The 18,254-nt window shown below is 43.4% G+C and overlaps 1 protein-coding gene across 3 annotated transcripts in view; it reads right to left on the reverse strand.

The window, feature by feature from the left end:
- GRK3 (G protein-coupled receptor kinase 3) overlaps positions 1 to 18,254 on the reverse strand; it is a 1,763,027-nt gene that overhangs the window by 1,677,916 nt on the left and 66,857 nt on the right. The window contains exon 2 of one of the 3 annotated variants that reach the window (XM_069619382.1): positions 12,653 to 17,206. The exons of the other annotated variants lie outside the window; for them this stretch is intronic. Within the exon in view, the coding sequence (XP_069475483.1) occupies positions 14,556 to 16,232 (1,677 nt within the window). The 5' untranslated portion in view covers positions 16,233 to 17,206 and the 3' untranslated portion in view covers positions 12,653 to 14,555. Of the gene's footprint in view, positions 1 to 12,652; positions 17,207 to 18,254 lie in introns of those variants that run through there. 3 annotated transcript variants of the gene reach the window in all.

Raw genomic sequence — 18,254 nt, forward strand, 5'->3', positions numbered from 1 at the left:
CATTGCAACAGATCAACTGAAGTACTTAAGATTCCGCTGGAAGGCACATATATAGGAGTTCACATGTCTACCCTTCGGGCTGGCATCAGCGCTGTGGTGTTTCACAAAACTGATGAAACCAGTGGTGACATACCTGAGTGAGCAAGGGATATGTCTGATCATCTTCCTGGAAGACATATGCATAATGTGTCAGTACAAGGATTTGATCAATGAGCAATTGAGAGCCACGATAGCTTGAGTTTGTGGTTTTTGGTGAACTGGGAGAAATCACTCCTGCACCTGAATCAAACTATGGAATGTCTAGGTTTCATGGTAGACACAGCACATGAAACGCTAAGCCGTCCTCTGAGCAAAGTGAACGACATCAAAAAGGAGATCAGGAAAACTCTGGTAAAAGACTTGATGTTGCTGCGGGAGATAGCCAGACTAATGGGTCGCCTGGTGTCATCAATCCAAGCTATTTTCCTGGGACCACTACAGGGCCCTGTAGATATTGAAGATTCAACATCTCAGAAGGGGCTTAAGAACAGAGGGTGCCTCCATCACAGGAAGCAAAAGAGGAACGGAGTGGTGGCTTCATCATATGGATGCCTGGAACGGGAGAGCAATATTTGGCTGCTCTCTGGACCTGATAATATAGTCTGATGCCAGCAGATGGGGCTGGGGAGCCCGATGCGAAGCTCTGTCAACAGGAGGCAGGTGGTCAGGGAAAGAAATAGACCTACACATCAATTGCCAAGAATTGCTGGCGGGCTCATTCGCTTTGAAACACTGAATACAGGAGAAAGCGAAATGCTGCGTACTCCTCAAGATGGACAACGTGTCCGCTATCAGATACATAAACAGACTACTGGGCTGCACGAGATCCAGAAAACTGGCAGAACTGGCAAAATAATTTTGGCACTTATGCCTTCAGAGGAAAGTGTCAGTGACAGCAGAATACCTGCCAGGTCCATAAAACGCAGTGACTGACTGGAACTCCAGGTTCCTCACGGATTCCAATGATTGGAATCTGGATGAGAAGGTAATCCAAGATTTAATTACATGATGGGGTACATGTCAGACTGACATATTCACATCGAGGCTGAACAAGCAGCTCACTCTGTTTTTCAGTTGAATGCCGGACCCCAAAGTGGAAGCGAGGGATGCATTTCTCCAAACTTGAGGTTTGAAAACAGACTATGCATCCCCGCCATTTTCAATGATAGCGAGGACCTTAGCCCAAGTGAGGAGGCAGCAGGTTTCTCTGATTTTAATGACTCAGGAATGGAGGGGCCAAGCTTGGTTACCCAATCTTTTGAAGAGGTTGCACAACAACCAGATAGCTCTATCGAAGAACAACAGGATTGTGCAAGACCCCATGGGGGGCAGTTGCCCACTGGTGAGAATGGTCAGCCTCAGCCTAATTGCATGGGCGGTTTCAGGAGATCCTGGCTAAGCCAGTACTATTGTGCAAGGCTGAAAGTATTATCAAAGAGTCCTGGGCATCAGGGACCAGGAAGGCACACAGAGCTGTGTGGGCAAACTGGCATAGCTGGTGTGTGGAGAAGAATGTGCATCCCTCTAGAGCAGATGTGGTGCACGTCTTTAACTTTGTAGCTCAGATGACAGTACAAGGCAAGGCTTACAGAACCGTTAATACAGCATGCTCTGTGATATCGGCGGGGCATCCCCATATAGAGGGGCTACCAGTTGGAGAACACCCTTTAATTTGCTGATTGTTGAGAGGAATTACATTGCTCAAACCCCCTGAAGCGAGGTATTCACAGTTGTGGGATGTGGATAGAGTTTTGAAACTTTTGCCATCATGTCCAGACAACAGGGATTTATCTAGAAAAGCGTTGACCGCCAAATTGACAATATTGTTAAGCCTCTTGTCATGCAAGAGAGTTTCTGGTGTGAGAGTGTTAAAAGTTGACAAAAAATCGACATCTCCATCAGGAGTAACCTTTTATATGCCAAAGTGAACTAAGACAGGTTTGAGAACAATATCTTATGACTCATTCCAGGATCAACCTAAATTATGCCCGGTTCAATGTTTAACAGCTTACAAAAACATGTCAAAGGAACTGTGACCCGTGGGGGCGTCCCTATTGCTCATTCTTTTACGGAGACCCTTTGGGGCAGTATCCCCGGCAACCCTGGCAAGATGGATGGGATGGGTGATGCTTGAAGAAGGCATCAATATAAAATGCTATGCCACGCATTCAGTGACGGGGAGATGGACTCCAAGGCTTAAATGTAGGCGCACGTCTGGAGGACATTATGAAATCAGCAGATTGGTTGAATTAATCGACCTTTTATTTAAAGCCAATAAAAAAGGTGGCATTGTTTGTGGTAGGTGAGCTTTGAACAAGCATAATCCGAGCCTCCAGTTCTTGACATAGAATTCAGATGTTCTCGTTATAGAAAGTCATAATTCTATTAAAGACATGCAGGCAAAGGATTATCCCACCCTAACAATCATGAATCTGGATAAATGTAAATAATTTGATAATGTTGATGGTGTTCATGACACTGTAATATTTATCATTGATGATATGTCATGATTCCCATCCATCTACAACAGAATCCTGAGATTTGTTTTATGTTGTAGGCTCCAACATCCACAGCAAGCCTTCTGGGTCCTAATGAGTTGGCTGGACTTTATTTTTCAGTTCATGATTACCCGTTGGAACGCAAAGGTTTTATGAGAGATCAGTGAAAGAAAGAGGATAAGATCAAGATGGTGGCAGTGTTTATGGGACATCAAATGAGATGATTGGTCTGGTATATTACGTGTTAAGGAAAGACCAATGATATGTGAACTACCAAAGTCTCAAAACGGTATGGGAAATGTAGTATTGTTTTCTTTGTTATGTATATATTATTGCTTGGTTTTTATGCTGCTCGAGAAGTAAAGTTCAGAGAAAGTATAATCCAAGCCTTTGGGTCTTAACATAGAGGTGTATGTTTTCTCTGAATACATGGACTACAATACTTCACCTTGCTGCTGGAAAATAGTCTGCGGGTTGTCACAGTTGCTGCAAATTCATGTGTGTTTTCGAAGGTTGTAATGTAATCCCTGAATGGGTTTTTTAAAGGGGTTTTCGGGGGTTTCTCATGTTATCTACTGTTCAAATCCCCATCTATCCTGCTGCTGGCAAAGGGTCTAAGTCTAGAACCAGCTTCGTAGTAAATTAGTTTGTGTTCAAGAGGTTTTAATAAAAACCTGAGTGTTTCTTTTAAAGGGCCTCCAAGTGTATAAGCTCCATTATGTCCATTTTCCATGGCTCTGGGAAAGTTTGTGGAGCATATACATGTTTGATTTTATAACTGAACATAACCTAGGACTATGGGTCTAAGGACTGCTGAGTTCTATTAAAAGAGCACCTTGTTCAGTAAACTGACATACGTTTTCCAAAGCTAGGAATGAGTCTTTGTTTGCAACCTGTTAGTCTAACAAGGCAAATGCAGTTGATCCAGGAGGACACCAGCAACTGCCTAAACAGGACCCAGTCTCCACAAGAAAGTAAAAATCCTAAAGGGTTTTGGGGCATGGCAAAATGGGTACGACGTTCATCCATCGGCAGTTTTTTTTTCGCAGCACTTTTTTTTGCTGAAAACGTTTTGCCGAAGTAAAAAGCTACAAAGGAAACTGTGGATGAACGACTGCTTGGGCAGCAGCCCGGGGATATTTACTCAGCAGAGAATGTGGCAACGTAAAGCCACCCTAACCTGGAAGTATCTTCATGCTCCTGCTTACTGCTACTGTAGAACTGGTCGTTGGTGGCTCAAGGGCCATCAGTGCTGCTCTTTGAGCACACTGGTGCTTTCATTGTTGGCTTGCAGCCTGACGGATTCCCAGTTCACTCCTCAGTATTGTGAGGTTGGCCTACTGTGGCATTAAGAGCTAAACAGAATGCACATCTCTGTATGCAAAAGTGAAATTAGAAAGAATATTATGCATTTTTGTTAAGGATACCGATTTAAATGTTCAAGTATTTCCTAGGGAATACTTTGGTCATGAAAAACATTTGTAAATCCCATTTTGATGGAGGAGGGTCGGTGGTCTTATATAGTGCCCATCTGCCAATGTTGTTGACCCTGCTCTGCATGGCTCTATACTAAAAGGCAGATGTAGAAAACCTGTTTTGTTGATGGGTGCAGGTTAGAAGCGCCCATTACCTGTGTGGCGATGCAAAAACCCTGTGTTCTTTATGATGGATATAGACATACGTAGGTTAGCCATAAGGGCAGCCCTGGGCTTTTGAAGCATCAATTGAAAGTGGCTGTTGAAAGAAGGTGGGTGGGGGAAGAGTATGTTAAAGCCCTGATTCACAGAACGAGCATTTTATAATGGTGCAATCCCATAGGAAAACATTCTGTGAATCAGGCCCAGACCTGGTGGATCATCTGAAGGGAGTGAGTGAAGTTTAAGGTTGGACGATTTTCATAATGAGACGTTAGTTGAGGGATGTATAGGGTGGGTGGACCGGGAAGATTAGGGTACTGTCGCTTCCTGACTTTTGGTTGTGGTCTTCTTCGAGAGATTATGTTGTGGTCCAAAGTCATGCATCTGGGGATTCATAAACCTACAGGGTATCCCATGTAGCCAAGATTCCAAGGGCATTCTCATTCGAAGGTTAAAGGGAATAGTTTATTACAGTATTATTATTCCAGATAGCACCTATTTATATTAAGTAATGAGCAGCTGGGTGTGAATGCTCTTCACTAATGGGAGGCAAAGGTTTGCTGTCAAAATATGACGTGTATGCACAACGTGCCTTGTCTATTTACTTGGTGCGGTTCCAGGAGTATATCTGTAGTATTGCTCTCACTTAGTTGCTCTTAGCTTTCATACCTTTGAAACTGGAAGTCTGGAGAGCCAGGTCTTGAGCTGTTTCCTGAATGTCAAGTGGTTCCATGCAGAGATATTTAGCTAGGGTGCTCCAGAGTTGTGTGGCCAGAAGGGAGTATAAGGATCCCTCTTGTCATTTCTCAATGAAGTTAGGGTCTACGACTAATGTCATTCGAAATAATTCAAGGTCATTCCCATTGCACCTGTTGGATCATTGTGCTACTGGGAGCAGTTTGAAGTAAATGTTATGTAAGGTCATTTGTAGTATTCTGAACATTGTGTGCAGTTTACCTTGTTTTGGTCACTCTTCATTCCATTTCCCAGCAGCTAACAAACTGAAGTAATTAAAACAGCTAATTACTATTTTTAGAATCTAGTAAGATTTCCAAAGACGGTGTGGTAGGCAGGCCACAGAGAAACTACCCTCTATTTCAAGAGTCCATATATGGAGGAATGATGGGGGCAGTTATTACATAAAGATGTGTCCCCTTTTCATGTCTGGGTCACTGATATTTCTTGAATTCATTGTGGAGCTAAGTGAGTGGGGACTGGGCATGGGTCAGAAGTCCAGAAATGTGATTAATCTGCCCATTTGCTCGGCTTCACCACCAGCAATTGCCATGGCTATAATCCAATAGCAGAACAAAGCATGCCTTTTCTTCTCTGCCATTACTGTAAACATTATTCAGTTGCCCACCACCTTTGCCTTGCTCAGTGTAATGGACAGACATGTGGCACACATGAAAGTGTGTCACCAAGCATCAACCACATAAAATGCATCTTTAAAAAATGGTCCTGGGTGTGGTGTTCAGCAATACAAGCCGCAATTCCACTGGGTATTGTGCAGCACAATGTTTACTTTGCCTCCAATGCCGCCTAATCAGCAGCTTCTGTTACTCGATGTTAACAACTGTGCAACGGAGGTTCTAGCTTCACTCTTCAGAGGTGAAGCACATTCACTGGAGCAGATCTGCAGGAGGCCAAAGCACAGTGTGCAGTGCCTCAGAACTAAAAACACCTCATTGAGTATGTGATCATGAAGAAGGGGTGACCAGCCAATCCTCGTGATCTTCTGATTCAGTAGTTGATGTGGATGCTGCTGCAGGGATCGTATAGCATGTGGCAAAGGTAAATAGAGATACATGAAAGTCCTGAGTAAATACTACTGACTTTCAAAGAATAGGAGATGCTCGTCCATGTCTCACTGATCAGCCTGATGAAGAACATGTATGCGTAAACTCTTATTTGACAAAAACCTTCGACGGCATGCTCCATCTTCTTTAAATACAATATCCCATTGCCAAAACTATCACCAGTAAGTGCCATATAAATTGGCTCTCTTCTCTCTAGGTCGTCCTCCTAAACAACAGTAAGTTTATCAGTGGCTACTTTTGTTAGGCAATCTGCCACCGGATCCCTGATTTAATATTCTTACAGCAAGAAAGTTGAAAACTTGAACATTGCAGCAAATTGTAAAATGTATGGGACAGAGGAGACAAGTCGTAGGAAGGATGACAGCAGTTTTGGCACCGGGTCCAAACAGCAACAACCCCATGATTTGCTATCTCATGATCAGCAGGATAGTTCAGCATCCATATTCACAAATGTATAAGGGTGTAAAGTCTAATACAATGAGCCAAAACCTTGCTCTGTATCACCAGCAGTGTCTGTTATTTTCATTGTAACCTATCATTATCACAGAGACAAGTGTCCTATTGATTGCTGGATGTGTTAGTCATCAGTAGCTTGATCACTTGATTTCAGGTCACCATTGTTTGTAACCACAGAAGCCCAAGTCACTTGCCTTAGACAAATCAATGTTCATGTACTATTGATCAAGGAAACACAAGTCTGCTTTTATAATTGTAAACTGATAAAGTGTAGGATTTGCATATCCTTCCATATTGTTTGTGGACACGCAAACGTACTAAGAATGTGTTGAAGCTGTCTCCCCCAAATACCAGATAACAAACAGGACATTCCTTCCCACGACTGCATTGCCAGAGGTGCAAACTACAATGTGTGGCATCATACAAAAGGTATCAATGGTGTCATCGGTGTAGAAAGTTCACCTCACTAGCAACATGTGGAGCAGTGGTTGGGTAACTGAATACATATGTATCACTGCACAGTGCACCAACTCAAGTGGTGCTCACACCTGTGCTAGCAGCACCCTCAATCTCCAACAGAATATTGAGCATATCATATGTGTTTCAATAGAGATGTCTTAGAATACAGGGTAGTGAAGGTCAGCTCAGAAGCTCACAACTATGCTGACAACTTTTAAGTATATCACATACACAGTCAGTATAATGGCAATCCTGGTACTTGGTCTGATCTGGAAGAGGGCATGCTGGAGCGCACAGAAAATGACTCCCTTCAGGAGGATAAAATGCCTCACAAAAGTGCAATACTGGACCAATACTACAAAATCAAATGCCTACCTCTATTTCACTCCACATTGTGATGTTAAAATGGACTATTGCAAAGGTTGCCTTGTGGAAAATGTGCTCAACGACAAGATGGAGATATCGGACTTTTAAGAGAAAGAAACCCAGAAAGCCCTAATTCCCTCCTTTTCAACGACTGGATAGGGCCCTGCTACTAATGAAAATAACACAGGACTGTAAACACTTCAAAGAACTGAAATCTCTCCACCTGAAGCCCTGCTCTACTGTCACTGTCAGTTAACATTTCATACATCAATCAGTTGTAGTCTCAGATCTCTGACATTCGCTGCTACTCTTCAAGGGCCTATTGGTAAACCCAATCTTGAAAAGCTTCAAATTGGGAGTGGTGGTGAATCACTTCAAGACAAAATAGGGCAGTAAAAGTAATGGTAAAAAAGAACCTGGTCAAGACAGCCTTGTTGACCCAGGAGCAATAGACATTGCTTAGGTGACTTGAAAGCATAGAAGAGTGGATAGAATTGTGCTAGAAAGCCATACATATCTGAATGTCGTAGCATTTATCTCTCTGAATATGTCATCAGTGCAGCTGTAGCTTTAATAGGTGAAGCAGCGGATCACTACACACACAATTCACACCTCCAGGTTTTTTTTGCCGCCATGAAATGGTGTAAGATTAGCACTCTAATATAAAGACATGTGCTGTAAGCAACTTGCAGAATCCCATGGTTTAATGAAGCAAGAGGAATGACATTTTAGATTATGGTTTTCTCCAAGCATTTGAGTCTGGAATTTTCTACAAGCAAATACATGTGTTAGTGCAGTGGCGACTTGTATTCGCACCCGGGCAAGGGCGCTCTGTCAATAAGGTGGCTAGAAATGTGGGTGAGAACGCACAATGTACTGCCCACAGTTTCCAGCCACCCGAGGCCCTTACCCGGGTGGCACCATTTTGATTCTGGGGAGACAACAGGGAGTTTCTACCTGTTGCCTCTCCATGTCCAAATCCTCTCCTGCTCCCTTTCCCTTCCCAATCCCTGCCTCCTCTCTTACCTGCTGGACAGCAGCTTTGTGCACCGGTCCCGGCACTCCTCCCACCCACAGCTGCCGCTATGGAAACTAACTCCCTTTTCGCATGGCAGCAGCCATCTTTTGTTATAGGAGATTGGGCTCACTCAATGCGCGCTAAGCCCATGTCCCGAAAACAAACATAAAAACTATTTGTGAACCCCGGTGTGCGAATAGCTATCACACCCTTGTCGGGGGCAGACCTGGCCAGTAGCAGCCCACAGTCCTAGCTGAGGCCATCGCTTCACCTGGCTGCCTAAGCTCGGGCTAGCAGGGCCATGTCTGCCCCTCCAACATGGGATCTGGCATAAGAACAATCTGTTTTTAATGTTATTATTCTGTTTTAATTCAAACATTAAATCAATTAATTAAATGTGACTCCATAACTTTCAATGTTGGGGCAGACACCCACAACATTCCACCTAAACACAGCTTGTCTACAGAAATGAAAACACAGTCTGCCTGTCATTATCTTGATAATGTTTACATTCACAATGCACACAAACATCTGTGAATATAAAAGAAAATAGGAATAACTCCCCTAGACAAAAGAAGAAAATGTTCTCCAATCATTGGTTGTTTGAGATTCAAAAATAACAAAACCATGTTTAGAATAAAGTTTGAAGCTATTCACTTAGTTTTCTCGGTAAACATTGACAAGTGGTGCCATAAGATAAAAATATTTTCAGACTATGGAAAAAATGTGTTTTTGGGGTTGAATTGGTTAAAAATATTCTAAAGATTTTGCTTCAAGTATTCAGTTTCTTTTCATGCCTCTGCATACTTATCTGCTACAAATCCTTAAATGTCTTCGCATTTTCTTTTCAGAACCCTACAAATAAAGGAAATCCTCTTTTGTCCTGCTTCTCCTAAGATTTCCCCTCCTCCCACTTCAGCTCTCTATTTCCAATCAGGCTTGTAATTTAGGTATTATTGCTGATTCTTCTTTTTCTTTCCAGTCTCAAATAAATATGGTGGTTAAATCTTGCTGTTTTCGTGTTTTTAATATGAGTAACATATGTCATCTATTTACATTCTTCTCCTAAAACTTTGATACGACAGCCATTGTTTTATCTCATCTTCATTACTGTTGTTCCTTTTATGTTGGGATTCAACATATGCCCTTCTTCCTTTACATTATATTTCACATTCTGCTGTAAGGATTGTTGTTTTGCCTTTCCCTTTCCGCTCAGGTTACTCCTTATCTTGCTTGTGCCAATGGTTACTGATTCAGCAATACTTTGATTATCAGTTTCTTTGTCTTGGCTTTAAAAGTATTCATTTACGTGGGTCCTTTCTATCTCTGTTCGCTAATCTCTTTATATCATCCTTCTCTAAAACTTCATTCTGCATCACAATTTCTTTTGGCTGTCCCTCATCCTCCATATACGTCTTCACGTTTTTCTTTCCTTTCAACTTCTTGCACAGAAGCTCTGGAATACTGTACCTGTCCATATTCATTCTTCCCCCTCTCTTACTCAATTTAGGAAACGTCTAAAAGCCTCTCTACTTCATTCTGTCTCTCCTGAAACCGTCATGTATATTTAGATCTTGCTGGCTGCAGTTTTTAATCTTCTCAATATTATGTGCTGTGTTATTTTTTTCATGGAAACCGCGTATTAAATAAAGAAATACATTTTCAGAATGCAGAATTACTTTTGACTAGGGCAATCACAAAGGTGTGTTATTCCATATTTCAATTGTAAGGCCTCCAGAGATTGCAAATTGCTAGAGAAAAACCTTAAAAAGGTGAAACTGCCCCAGGTTTCAATTTGAATTATCAATCACATGTATCTTGTATTATGTCCCCCTTTTCAGTTGCATAGCTTACAAACAGAGTTCCCTCAAAATACTTTTAATTGAATACATTAATAAGAATGGAACTCTAAGGATGAGGTTTGGGAATGCACCCATTGATTGGCTAACTTGAGAAATCTGGAGAGAAACGAACAGTAATCACTAACTCGTAATACATGTCCGGCTGTGAAAAAGGCCAACGGCTTTAACACGTGTCGCCAATGGACACTACTTATGCTAACAATAAATTCGGGCTCACACTGGTGCAAAATGAGGTGTGTCATTAGTAAACTGTGTATTAAAAGAGGTAGTGGGAACCCTTTGACCACACGCAGTGCGACAGTGTGTAACATGAAATAATTTCAACATCACAAGTTAATATGGCGCGTGAGAAATCCCTCACAACAACCACACGACATTAGAATACATACTTTTAATTGCAATCTGGGATTTAATTAAACATTACGACATGTGTACAAATGTTTCGGGATGATTGTACTCGCTTCTGATTTGGCTTTCAAGAACTCAGGACAGTTCTTGGAATCTTCATCAGGCAACCTCTTCCTTCGGTCTATCCATCTCCTCACAATAACCCTCTATGACAATATGATTCTGTTTAGGAAAAGCCTCTGCATTCAGATCCCTCTGGGAAAAGCCATTCTAGCAATAATTTCCATCAGCTACTTCCAGTTGGCACCCTCATCTGCTATTTTCCTGTCAGGTCATATCTACCATGGTTGCTTTTCCAAAAGCTCTACTTTCTTCCTGTGTGTTTCATAAACCCAGAAAGCTTCATTGCTTCATTTCACATAGCAATAATTTTGGATTGGGCAGAACCTCGCATAGGTTCCTGTCACTTACACCCATGACAAGCCTCCTTCTTTCTTTAACTGGAAAAGGGAATGTTCTTTGTCATAGTGGGGTGTATTATCTTTTAGCCCTCCCCTTAATAATATGAAATCAATATTGGAATGAAATATGTGTTTCCTTTATATCCCCCTGTATGGACCTGTGCCCTTAATAGGAATTGTACATTCAGATGCACACACATTTTCTGAGTTCAGACACACCCTGGAGATCCAAGTATGGCCCTCGTGACCCCCACACGACTCTCAGCCCGAAGACTGAGACACGACAGATGCACCTCACTCTTAGGTCCTTCACCGCCATCATTGATGTATCGCAGATGAGAGAAACATTACTCTCTCGGATAGACATTCAGGTCACACCAAGTCGATGATCTGGAGGAGATGGAGATGCCATCAATTGAACAAGTCGACTGACCACAAATCATGAAATCACTGACATCAAAACATAGCCACACTTAGTCATGAAGTACATAGTCATCCATTCATGAAGTTAAATGAAAATGCATTTATTTATTGCATCCAGATATGAAACACATGTTTATGATTCACACAGGTAGGTGACAGAAACACTTATATTTCTCTCTATATAGTCACATTCTTTGCCAAAGCTGAACCGCAAGACGCCAAAGCATACATATACCAAGCTTGCATATGCTTGGCTGCCACTAACACGGAAAAGCCGTAAGGACAAATATGGAAGCCACAGGCCCACTGCAAGGAATGAGGAAGGGTAGACAGACTTCAATTACATGGAAGGGCTTGCATGATTTCTGCAGCCAGAGGCAAGCAGAAACGATTCACTCAGCCAAGGACGAGAGGAGACGGAAGGTTCTTGATTACCACGAAGATAAGCCACCTGAGAGAAATTAAGACTAAAATCCTCATAATTACAGACAAGGGAGCTGCACTTCATGGTCTCAACACACATGATTCCACAGAACCAGACAATCCCCATTCAATTGAGATGGATGGAGAGAAGCTGTTCCTACCAAATCAGAGGTGGAAAGATGCAAGTGTTGCTCACAAACTGCCAACTGAATGTACTCTCCCAGGCGTAGGTGATCAGAGATGGCAACATTAGGGAACACACAGCCCCTCCATGTTTATTCTCATTGCCTTGAGAAGGTACACTCAGCCTGGTAATCATCCAGGGTCCCAGGGCTGGGAGGACCCACTCTACCCAATTCAGAGTCACCTTTCACATGGAGATATAATATTTTGCAGGAGCTAGTGGTACTCCTGCAACCCTGCAACATTTTAGATTGAAACATGTAGAGATGGTCCCAGGAGGAGCCACCCTATATGGCTATCCAATTATAGAATTTACCCCTATAGGACACATATATAGCTCGCCTAAACTGACCAATGTGAATGCCCGATAGGTTTCAGGGACAGAGCTTAGTTTTGTGATGTCACATCTGTATAAAACTGGGTGACACAAGCTCAGAAGATGTGAACCCCAGAGAATTCATGTTTTCTAGTGTGATCACTGTCGTTTATTAGATAATAAAGACAGTAGACTTTGCCCATGGATGAGTCTTCTGTTTGTCGGGGGGAAATTCTGCCGGGGTCGGCTGGGCCGTCCGCAGACCTCCAGGCAGGGAGGCCCCAACTCCTCCCGTGTGTATCCCAGATAAGATGAGATAGAGTATGAGACGCACACAAGGAGCAAGGTGACTCTGCTGTTTATTAGACAAAACGGCAGGGATGGGTCAAGGAGCGCCCGCGTTCGTCCTGACACACACTCAATTGTGGGGCTCGCAGGCCCTTTTTACTGTAGTATGACGCGCTACTTGCGTCACTTCAGAAAGTTAACAAAAAACCTATCGCCACTCTTAATTGGGTGTTCGAGTGGTAGGGTTAGTATAGCACACATATAGAGAAAGATATTAGTGGACAGGGTGTAGTCAGGTGGTATATCTGGGTTGTCCCTACAATTAGATACATGAAAATTGTTACATGAAGGCTCCTGAGGATTGGCTAAATGTGCTGGCGTCAGTGATAAGAGCCCCAAGTTCTGATTGGTGCACCCGTGAGCTTCCCAGCCTGGGACCACCGTCGTTCCCAGCTCTCGGTGTACCTGTAAGTTGCAACAATGTTTCACTATGGGTACATGCAGACAATGTGAGGACTTATTCATAGCTAGACGGGGTACCGTTCCCACTGTTGCAGATGTCCATTGAGCCTTTCAAGTGTATCTGCCAGTGTCTCGTAGCGAGGGATCCAGACGCCTCTGTTCTCCAGGGTTTGGCATCTCGTCAGTTTCGGCTTGATCACGTGGGGAGGGACCGTGAAAGAGGCATAATTCTGCACAATTAATATTGTTTTTCTACTGTGCGTCTGGTTTAATTTGTCGGTGTGACTTTAACGTTGGTGCGCGGAGCGCGAGGTTGCAACATCGTGCCTTTGATGATTTGCTCTTGGAACGTGGGTTTGCAACATTGCGACCTTGGCTGGTTGCTTCGCCAAGCTCATTCTGCAGGATCAGCAACTGACTCTTGTCTTGTTGATGTTCACGGGAGCTCTTGTTTGAGGCCTACTTTGGCCTGGTGCATAAGTTGTCCGTTTGGTGCACAGGTGCTTTAAGTTATAGGAGCATATAATTCCATAATCGGTATTGTCTTTATTATATTTTCCATCGTTGTACCTGATTTCAAAGAGAAGCGTGAGCAAGCTAGTAAAAGTTCATGACGCGTCTTGCGTTTCTGCATTCTGAAAACCTATATAAAAATAATAAAGATGCACGTCCGTGAATATGCCTGTCGCCTACGTCATAGCACTGAGTATATTCTTCGTGTAGGTTGGTGTGGGAATGTCCAGTGAGTATCGTTGTACAGATGTGCTTCCCGTCGTCTAGGTCGTCATGGCATCTCTAACGACGTGTAGATTTTAGTCTAGTTGATCCGTGCCGCAGGTGTCGGCATGGCCAGTGCGGGCTGCTGGGCAGGCAGATGGACATACCCGTATGTTCCTGTACCAGGGTATCTGGTCGTCTGGTAAATGGGCAAACTCTTCTCGTGGCGGGTGTTTGGGTCGTGACCCTCTAGGCCAAGCGCGAGAGGTGAAGGACGGGAGCCTGGTTTTCCATTCTCCCACTTCAGTCCCCCCTCTGGTCGACTTGTCGACCACAAACTTATCCTTCTCGTTATCTCCTCTTACTCGCCATATCTTAGTTATTCCTCCGAGATGTCCATAGTGGTTTACATGATCTTCAAATGACCAATACATATATTCACAGGTACCCCCAGGAGTACAATATACCCATCTTCCTATGTAGCTCCTGGGGTTTCTTGGGTTCTCGGTCTTTACTGACGGTGGGTCTAGATGGTTGGTAATTATTTGGGTGCGCAGTTTCTCCCTTTCCTGTATAATTACACCTGTATGCTGGCCGTCATCTGCTGGCATCAAGGGGTGCATTCCCACCATTTCCAGCAATTCGTCAGTAGTGCGTGCCTTTCGTGCCTTCCAAAATCTAATTATGATCAGGGTAGCTCCAGCCAATATAGTACAGCCCACTATTATTTTCAGTCCATCTGACAGCCAGGATGGCATCCATGACCATAATAGTGAAAACTAGCTCTCATCCTTGTTCACACCATTGCTTTCATCCGTCATTTTGGAGTGCATCTGAGCTAATTGTGAAACTGCTTCTGTCAGTGTACCATTGTCAGCATCATTGGCAGGTATGAACGTGCAGCATGATTGTCCTATCTTTGCACAAACTCCTCCTTCCATTGCTGTGAGAAGGTCCAATACATATCTGTTCTGTAGTGCTACCATCCTTACAGCTCGCAGCTCCTCTTTTATTGCGTTGAACCCATTTACTGTAGAATTGATGGTCATCATTAGTTCCCATCTAGTTATTTGGAGCCATTTTGCGTTTGCGTAAGCCTGTAATCCCGGGTGTATTATTGAGGAGAAGAACATTGCTGCTCTGCTGAATAGTCTGTGTTCTGGCGGTATTGATGTTAGTGCCGTTTCCGACCTTCCCCACAGGTAATTTCCTGTCAGCGGCTCTCCTTGTCTTTTTCTTCTATTTAGTACAGTGCCATTACTGTTGGTCCTGTTCACTTGCTCCTCCTGGAGTGGTGCAGATCTCTTTCTTCTCTTATCCCCTTCATTCATTCTAGGAAATTTCGCCACATCAACGTGCTTCTTAGGTACCACTAATGATGGTACATTGACGTGTACCATTGTGCACACACCATTCCACAGGGGAGGCAGTGTATGGTATGCCTTTTCTCCACAGGCCCAATAATGATCCATTATTACTGCTGTTCCTGCTCCCCCCTCAGGTAACTCCGTCACACTTGCGCAATTGGTGTTATACCCTACGTCCACCTCTCCTTTATGCTGGTAACATACCTTGGGTGCAGTCAACGGTAGTATCGTTATTGGGTCTTCATCTTCTTCTACCCATGTGAGCATTGGTACATACTTGATCCACGTCGTCCAACATCGGTGATTGTGTGTCTCGATGGTTGAGATAGTTTCTTTTGTTACCATGTTGCTGCCAATCACTCCTATCTCCCAGCTGTTATCCAGATACACCTTTCCTGTTATCGTCAGTAGCGGCCTCTCCCAGCATCCTTGTTTACCCGGAATTTCAGTGGCGTACCAATCACATGGTAGATACTGCAGTGTTACTTTCTGTGTTTCTCCTTTTGCAGGGCCACTTGTTATATATTTGAATGCTTCAGCATGTAAACTGGTCTTGTGATAACTCAAGTAGGTCTTGAGGAAGTTGTTTTCATATGGGTACGAGTCTCGTGTTTTCCATGTCATGTGCACTACAGTTCCTTGAAATCTTCCTTTCGTCTGGAACAGTGCCAAGTATATTATGCACTGTGCTATCTTCTCATTTATTTCTGTGGCAACAAATGTTCGTGAAGCACTCATGGCGTATGGTATTAATGAGCAGACGTAGCAGCTATCCTCAGTTGTCTGCTTACCAATGCGGGTCATGTGTTGGTACCATATATTGTTTGTGACGTGTGCTGAATCTTGTACATAATTATCAATACCTTTATTGTCTGAGTATGTGCTGCGTTTAACTCTATTTTTCTTTGGTGCAATGTTACTACTACCACCTGACGTAACACCTGTTGCAGCAAGGAACGGGGGTATATTAGGTTTGGGTGCAGCAACAAAATTGATAGCACAGCTATACTGCCATACAGAAGCAGCCAAAAATCCGGTGATTATCAAAATCCCTATTATTTTTATTACAATTGCTAATCTCACCGGCATTTTGCTCTTACCTTGCTGCAGTCCTGGCAGCTTATTCTTGCGACGTTAAAGTTGCCCGCCTAAAAATTCTCAGAAATGCTCATTTTAAATGTTAGTTTTGTTTTGTTTAAGCTCTCCCTATCAAATAGTCATTCAGTGCCCAGGCGAAGAGCTGCTCCCATGCTACTCTAAGTGATTGGTCTCTTAAGACCGGCAAGTATGGGCGGAGGTGGGGCATGTAATATTCTATGGCCAGGAGGAAGGCTGTGTAGTAAACACGTACCCTTCTTCTTTTTAGGTATGTTGGCCTTTTTATTTCGTATACAAATTGGTGTGACAATTCTTCTGGGTAGTTATCGTCTGGGAGTACCATCTACACCTGGACAGTGGACTTTATTAGTTAGCTTTCTACTTAACAATACAATAATACGCAGTTCCTGTATGTGCGAGAGAAAAAAGAGAACATTCACGTGTTTACATGTGTATTTGTGCGACCAATGTCTTTCAGTTTATGTTTACAACTGTCCTGGGGGGGGGATGGCGTAATTATTTTTACTCTTTGAACGTGTGACCATGGGGTGGGCAGTGTAGTGATCACCCCTTTCTTTGTCAGTTGTTGTCTCTGGGGTGTCTGGGTAGTGAGAAGGTAAGGGGACAATTGGGTCGTTGTCTGTGGTAGAACTTCCTTCCGCTGTCAGGGATGTTGTTGCTGTTGTTCCAATGGACCTGTCGTTGGCGCTAGGGCGGGTCTGCAGTTTGTATATCTTTACATCATGTAGGTGGTTCCAAGCACGCTTATCCTTTAGTTTTACTGCTCTTGTTGATACGTCTTCTACCAGATGTGGACCGGTGAACCTTTTGTGGTTCCACCTTCTATTGAAATTGCGAAGTAGCACGTGGTCACCTTTGGCAATTTTGCACAAGTTCTCTTTTTCTAATTCTGTACTGGCGCCTTCTTCTTTATCTCTGGTGGACCCGCCCCGCGTGCGCTCGAGCTGTTGAGACACAAACACAACACTAGTAATCAAAGATGACACATATTGATACATTTCATCACCTAGTATACTCGCTGAACTTTCGTGGTCAGTAAATGCCCTTGACGTTGGCGTTAGAGGAAGGCGCATTTGACGTCCAGTAACCACCTCGTGTGGGGTGAGGTGGTGGTCGGACCCTGGCCTGTTCCTCAGCTCGAACAATGCTAACGGAAGGCAATACAACCAACTTTTCTTTGTTGTTTGTTGTATCTTTGCAATTGCCTCCTTCAATAAGCCATTTAGGCGTTCACATACGCCGTTAGCCTGTGGGTGATATGCACATGCAAATTTGTGCTTTATGCTCAGCAGGGCTGTGATATGTTGGAACATTTCGTTTGCGAAATGTGGGCCATTATCTGATCTTAATACTTCGCACACTCCCCACCTGGGGAAGACCTCTCTTACTATGAATTTGGCTGCTCTAAATGCATCTGGGTGTGAACAGGGCCCTGCTTCAATCCACCTAGAAAATGGGCATACTACTACAATCATGTATCTATTACCTTGACATATGTTGATCATATCAACATAGTCAATGTGGAGGTGCCGAAAGGGTCCTTCTGGCCGGGGTATGGTACCTCTTATCACTTTTAGGGTATGACCGGCCGTAAACTGTTGGCATGTGAGACAATTGCTAATAAAATTTGAAACATGAGAATTTAACTCGGGACAGAACCAATCATCTCTAATTCGTGCTGCAATTATTTCCTTGCCTGTATGGGCTGGGTGATGTAATTGGCTCAGGGCGGTATTTAAAAGTGCCAATGGTATTACAACTTTCCCAGTACCACTCTGACGCCATAGTGCGTCGGTTGGTGACATTGTACATCCTCTTTTTACCCATATTTCCTTTTCGGCCATTGGTGCTGCTGCTTGTAATTCCATAATCTGTGTGGCTGGGAGGTGGGTATACCCTTCTCTTATTAACATCTCCCTAGCCATTCCCCTCCCTCTCCCTCTCTGTGAGTCTGTGGGGTCCCATATCTCACCAAAGTATGCAGCATATTTT

The sequence above is a fragment of the Ambystoma mexicanum genome, chromosome 10 (assembly GCF_040938575.1).
Source record: "Ambystoma mexicanum isolate Mex_15411 chromosome 10, UKY_AmexF1_1, whole genome shotgun sequence".
Taxonomy (NCBI): domain Eukaryota; kingdom Metazoa; phylum Chordata; class Amphibia; order Caudata; family Ambystomatidae; genus Ambystoma; species Ambystoma mexicanum.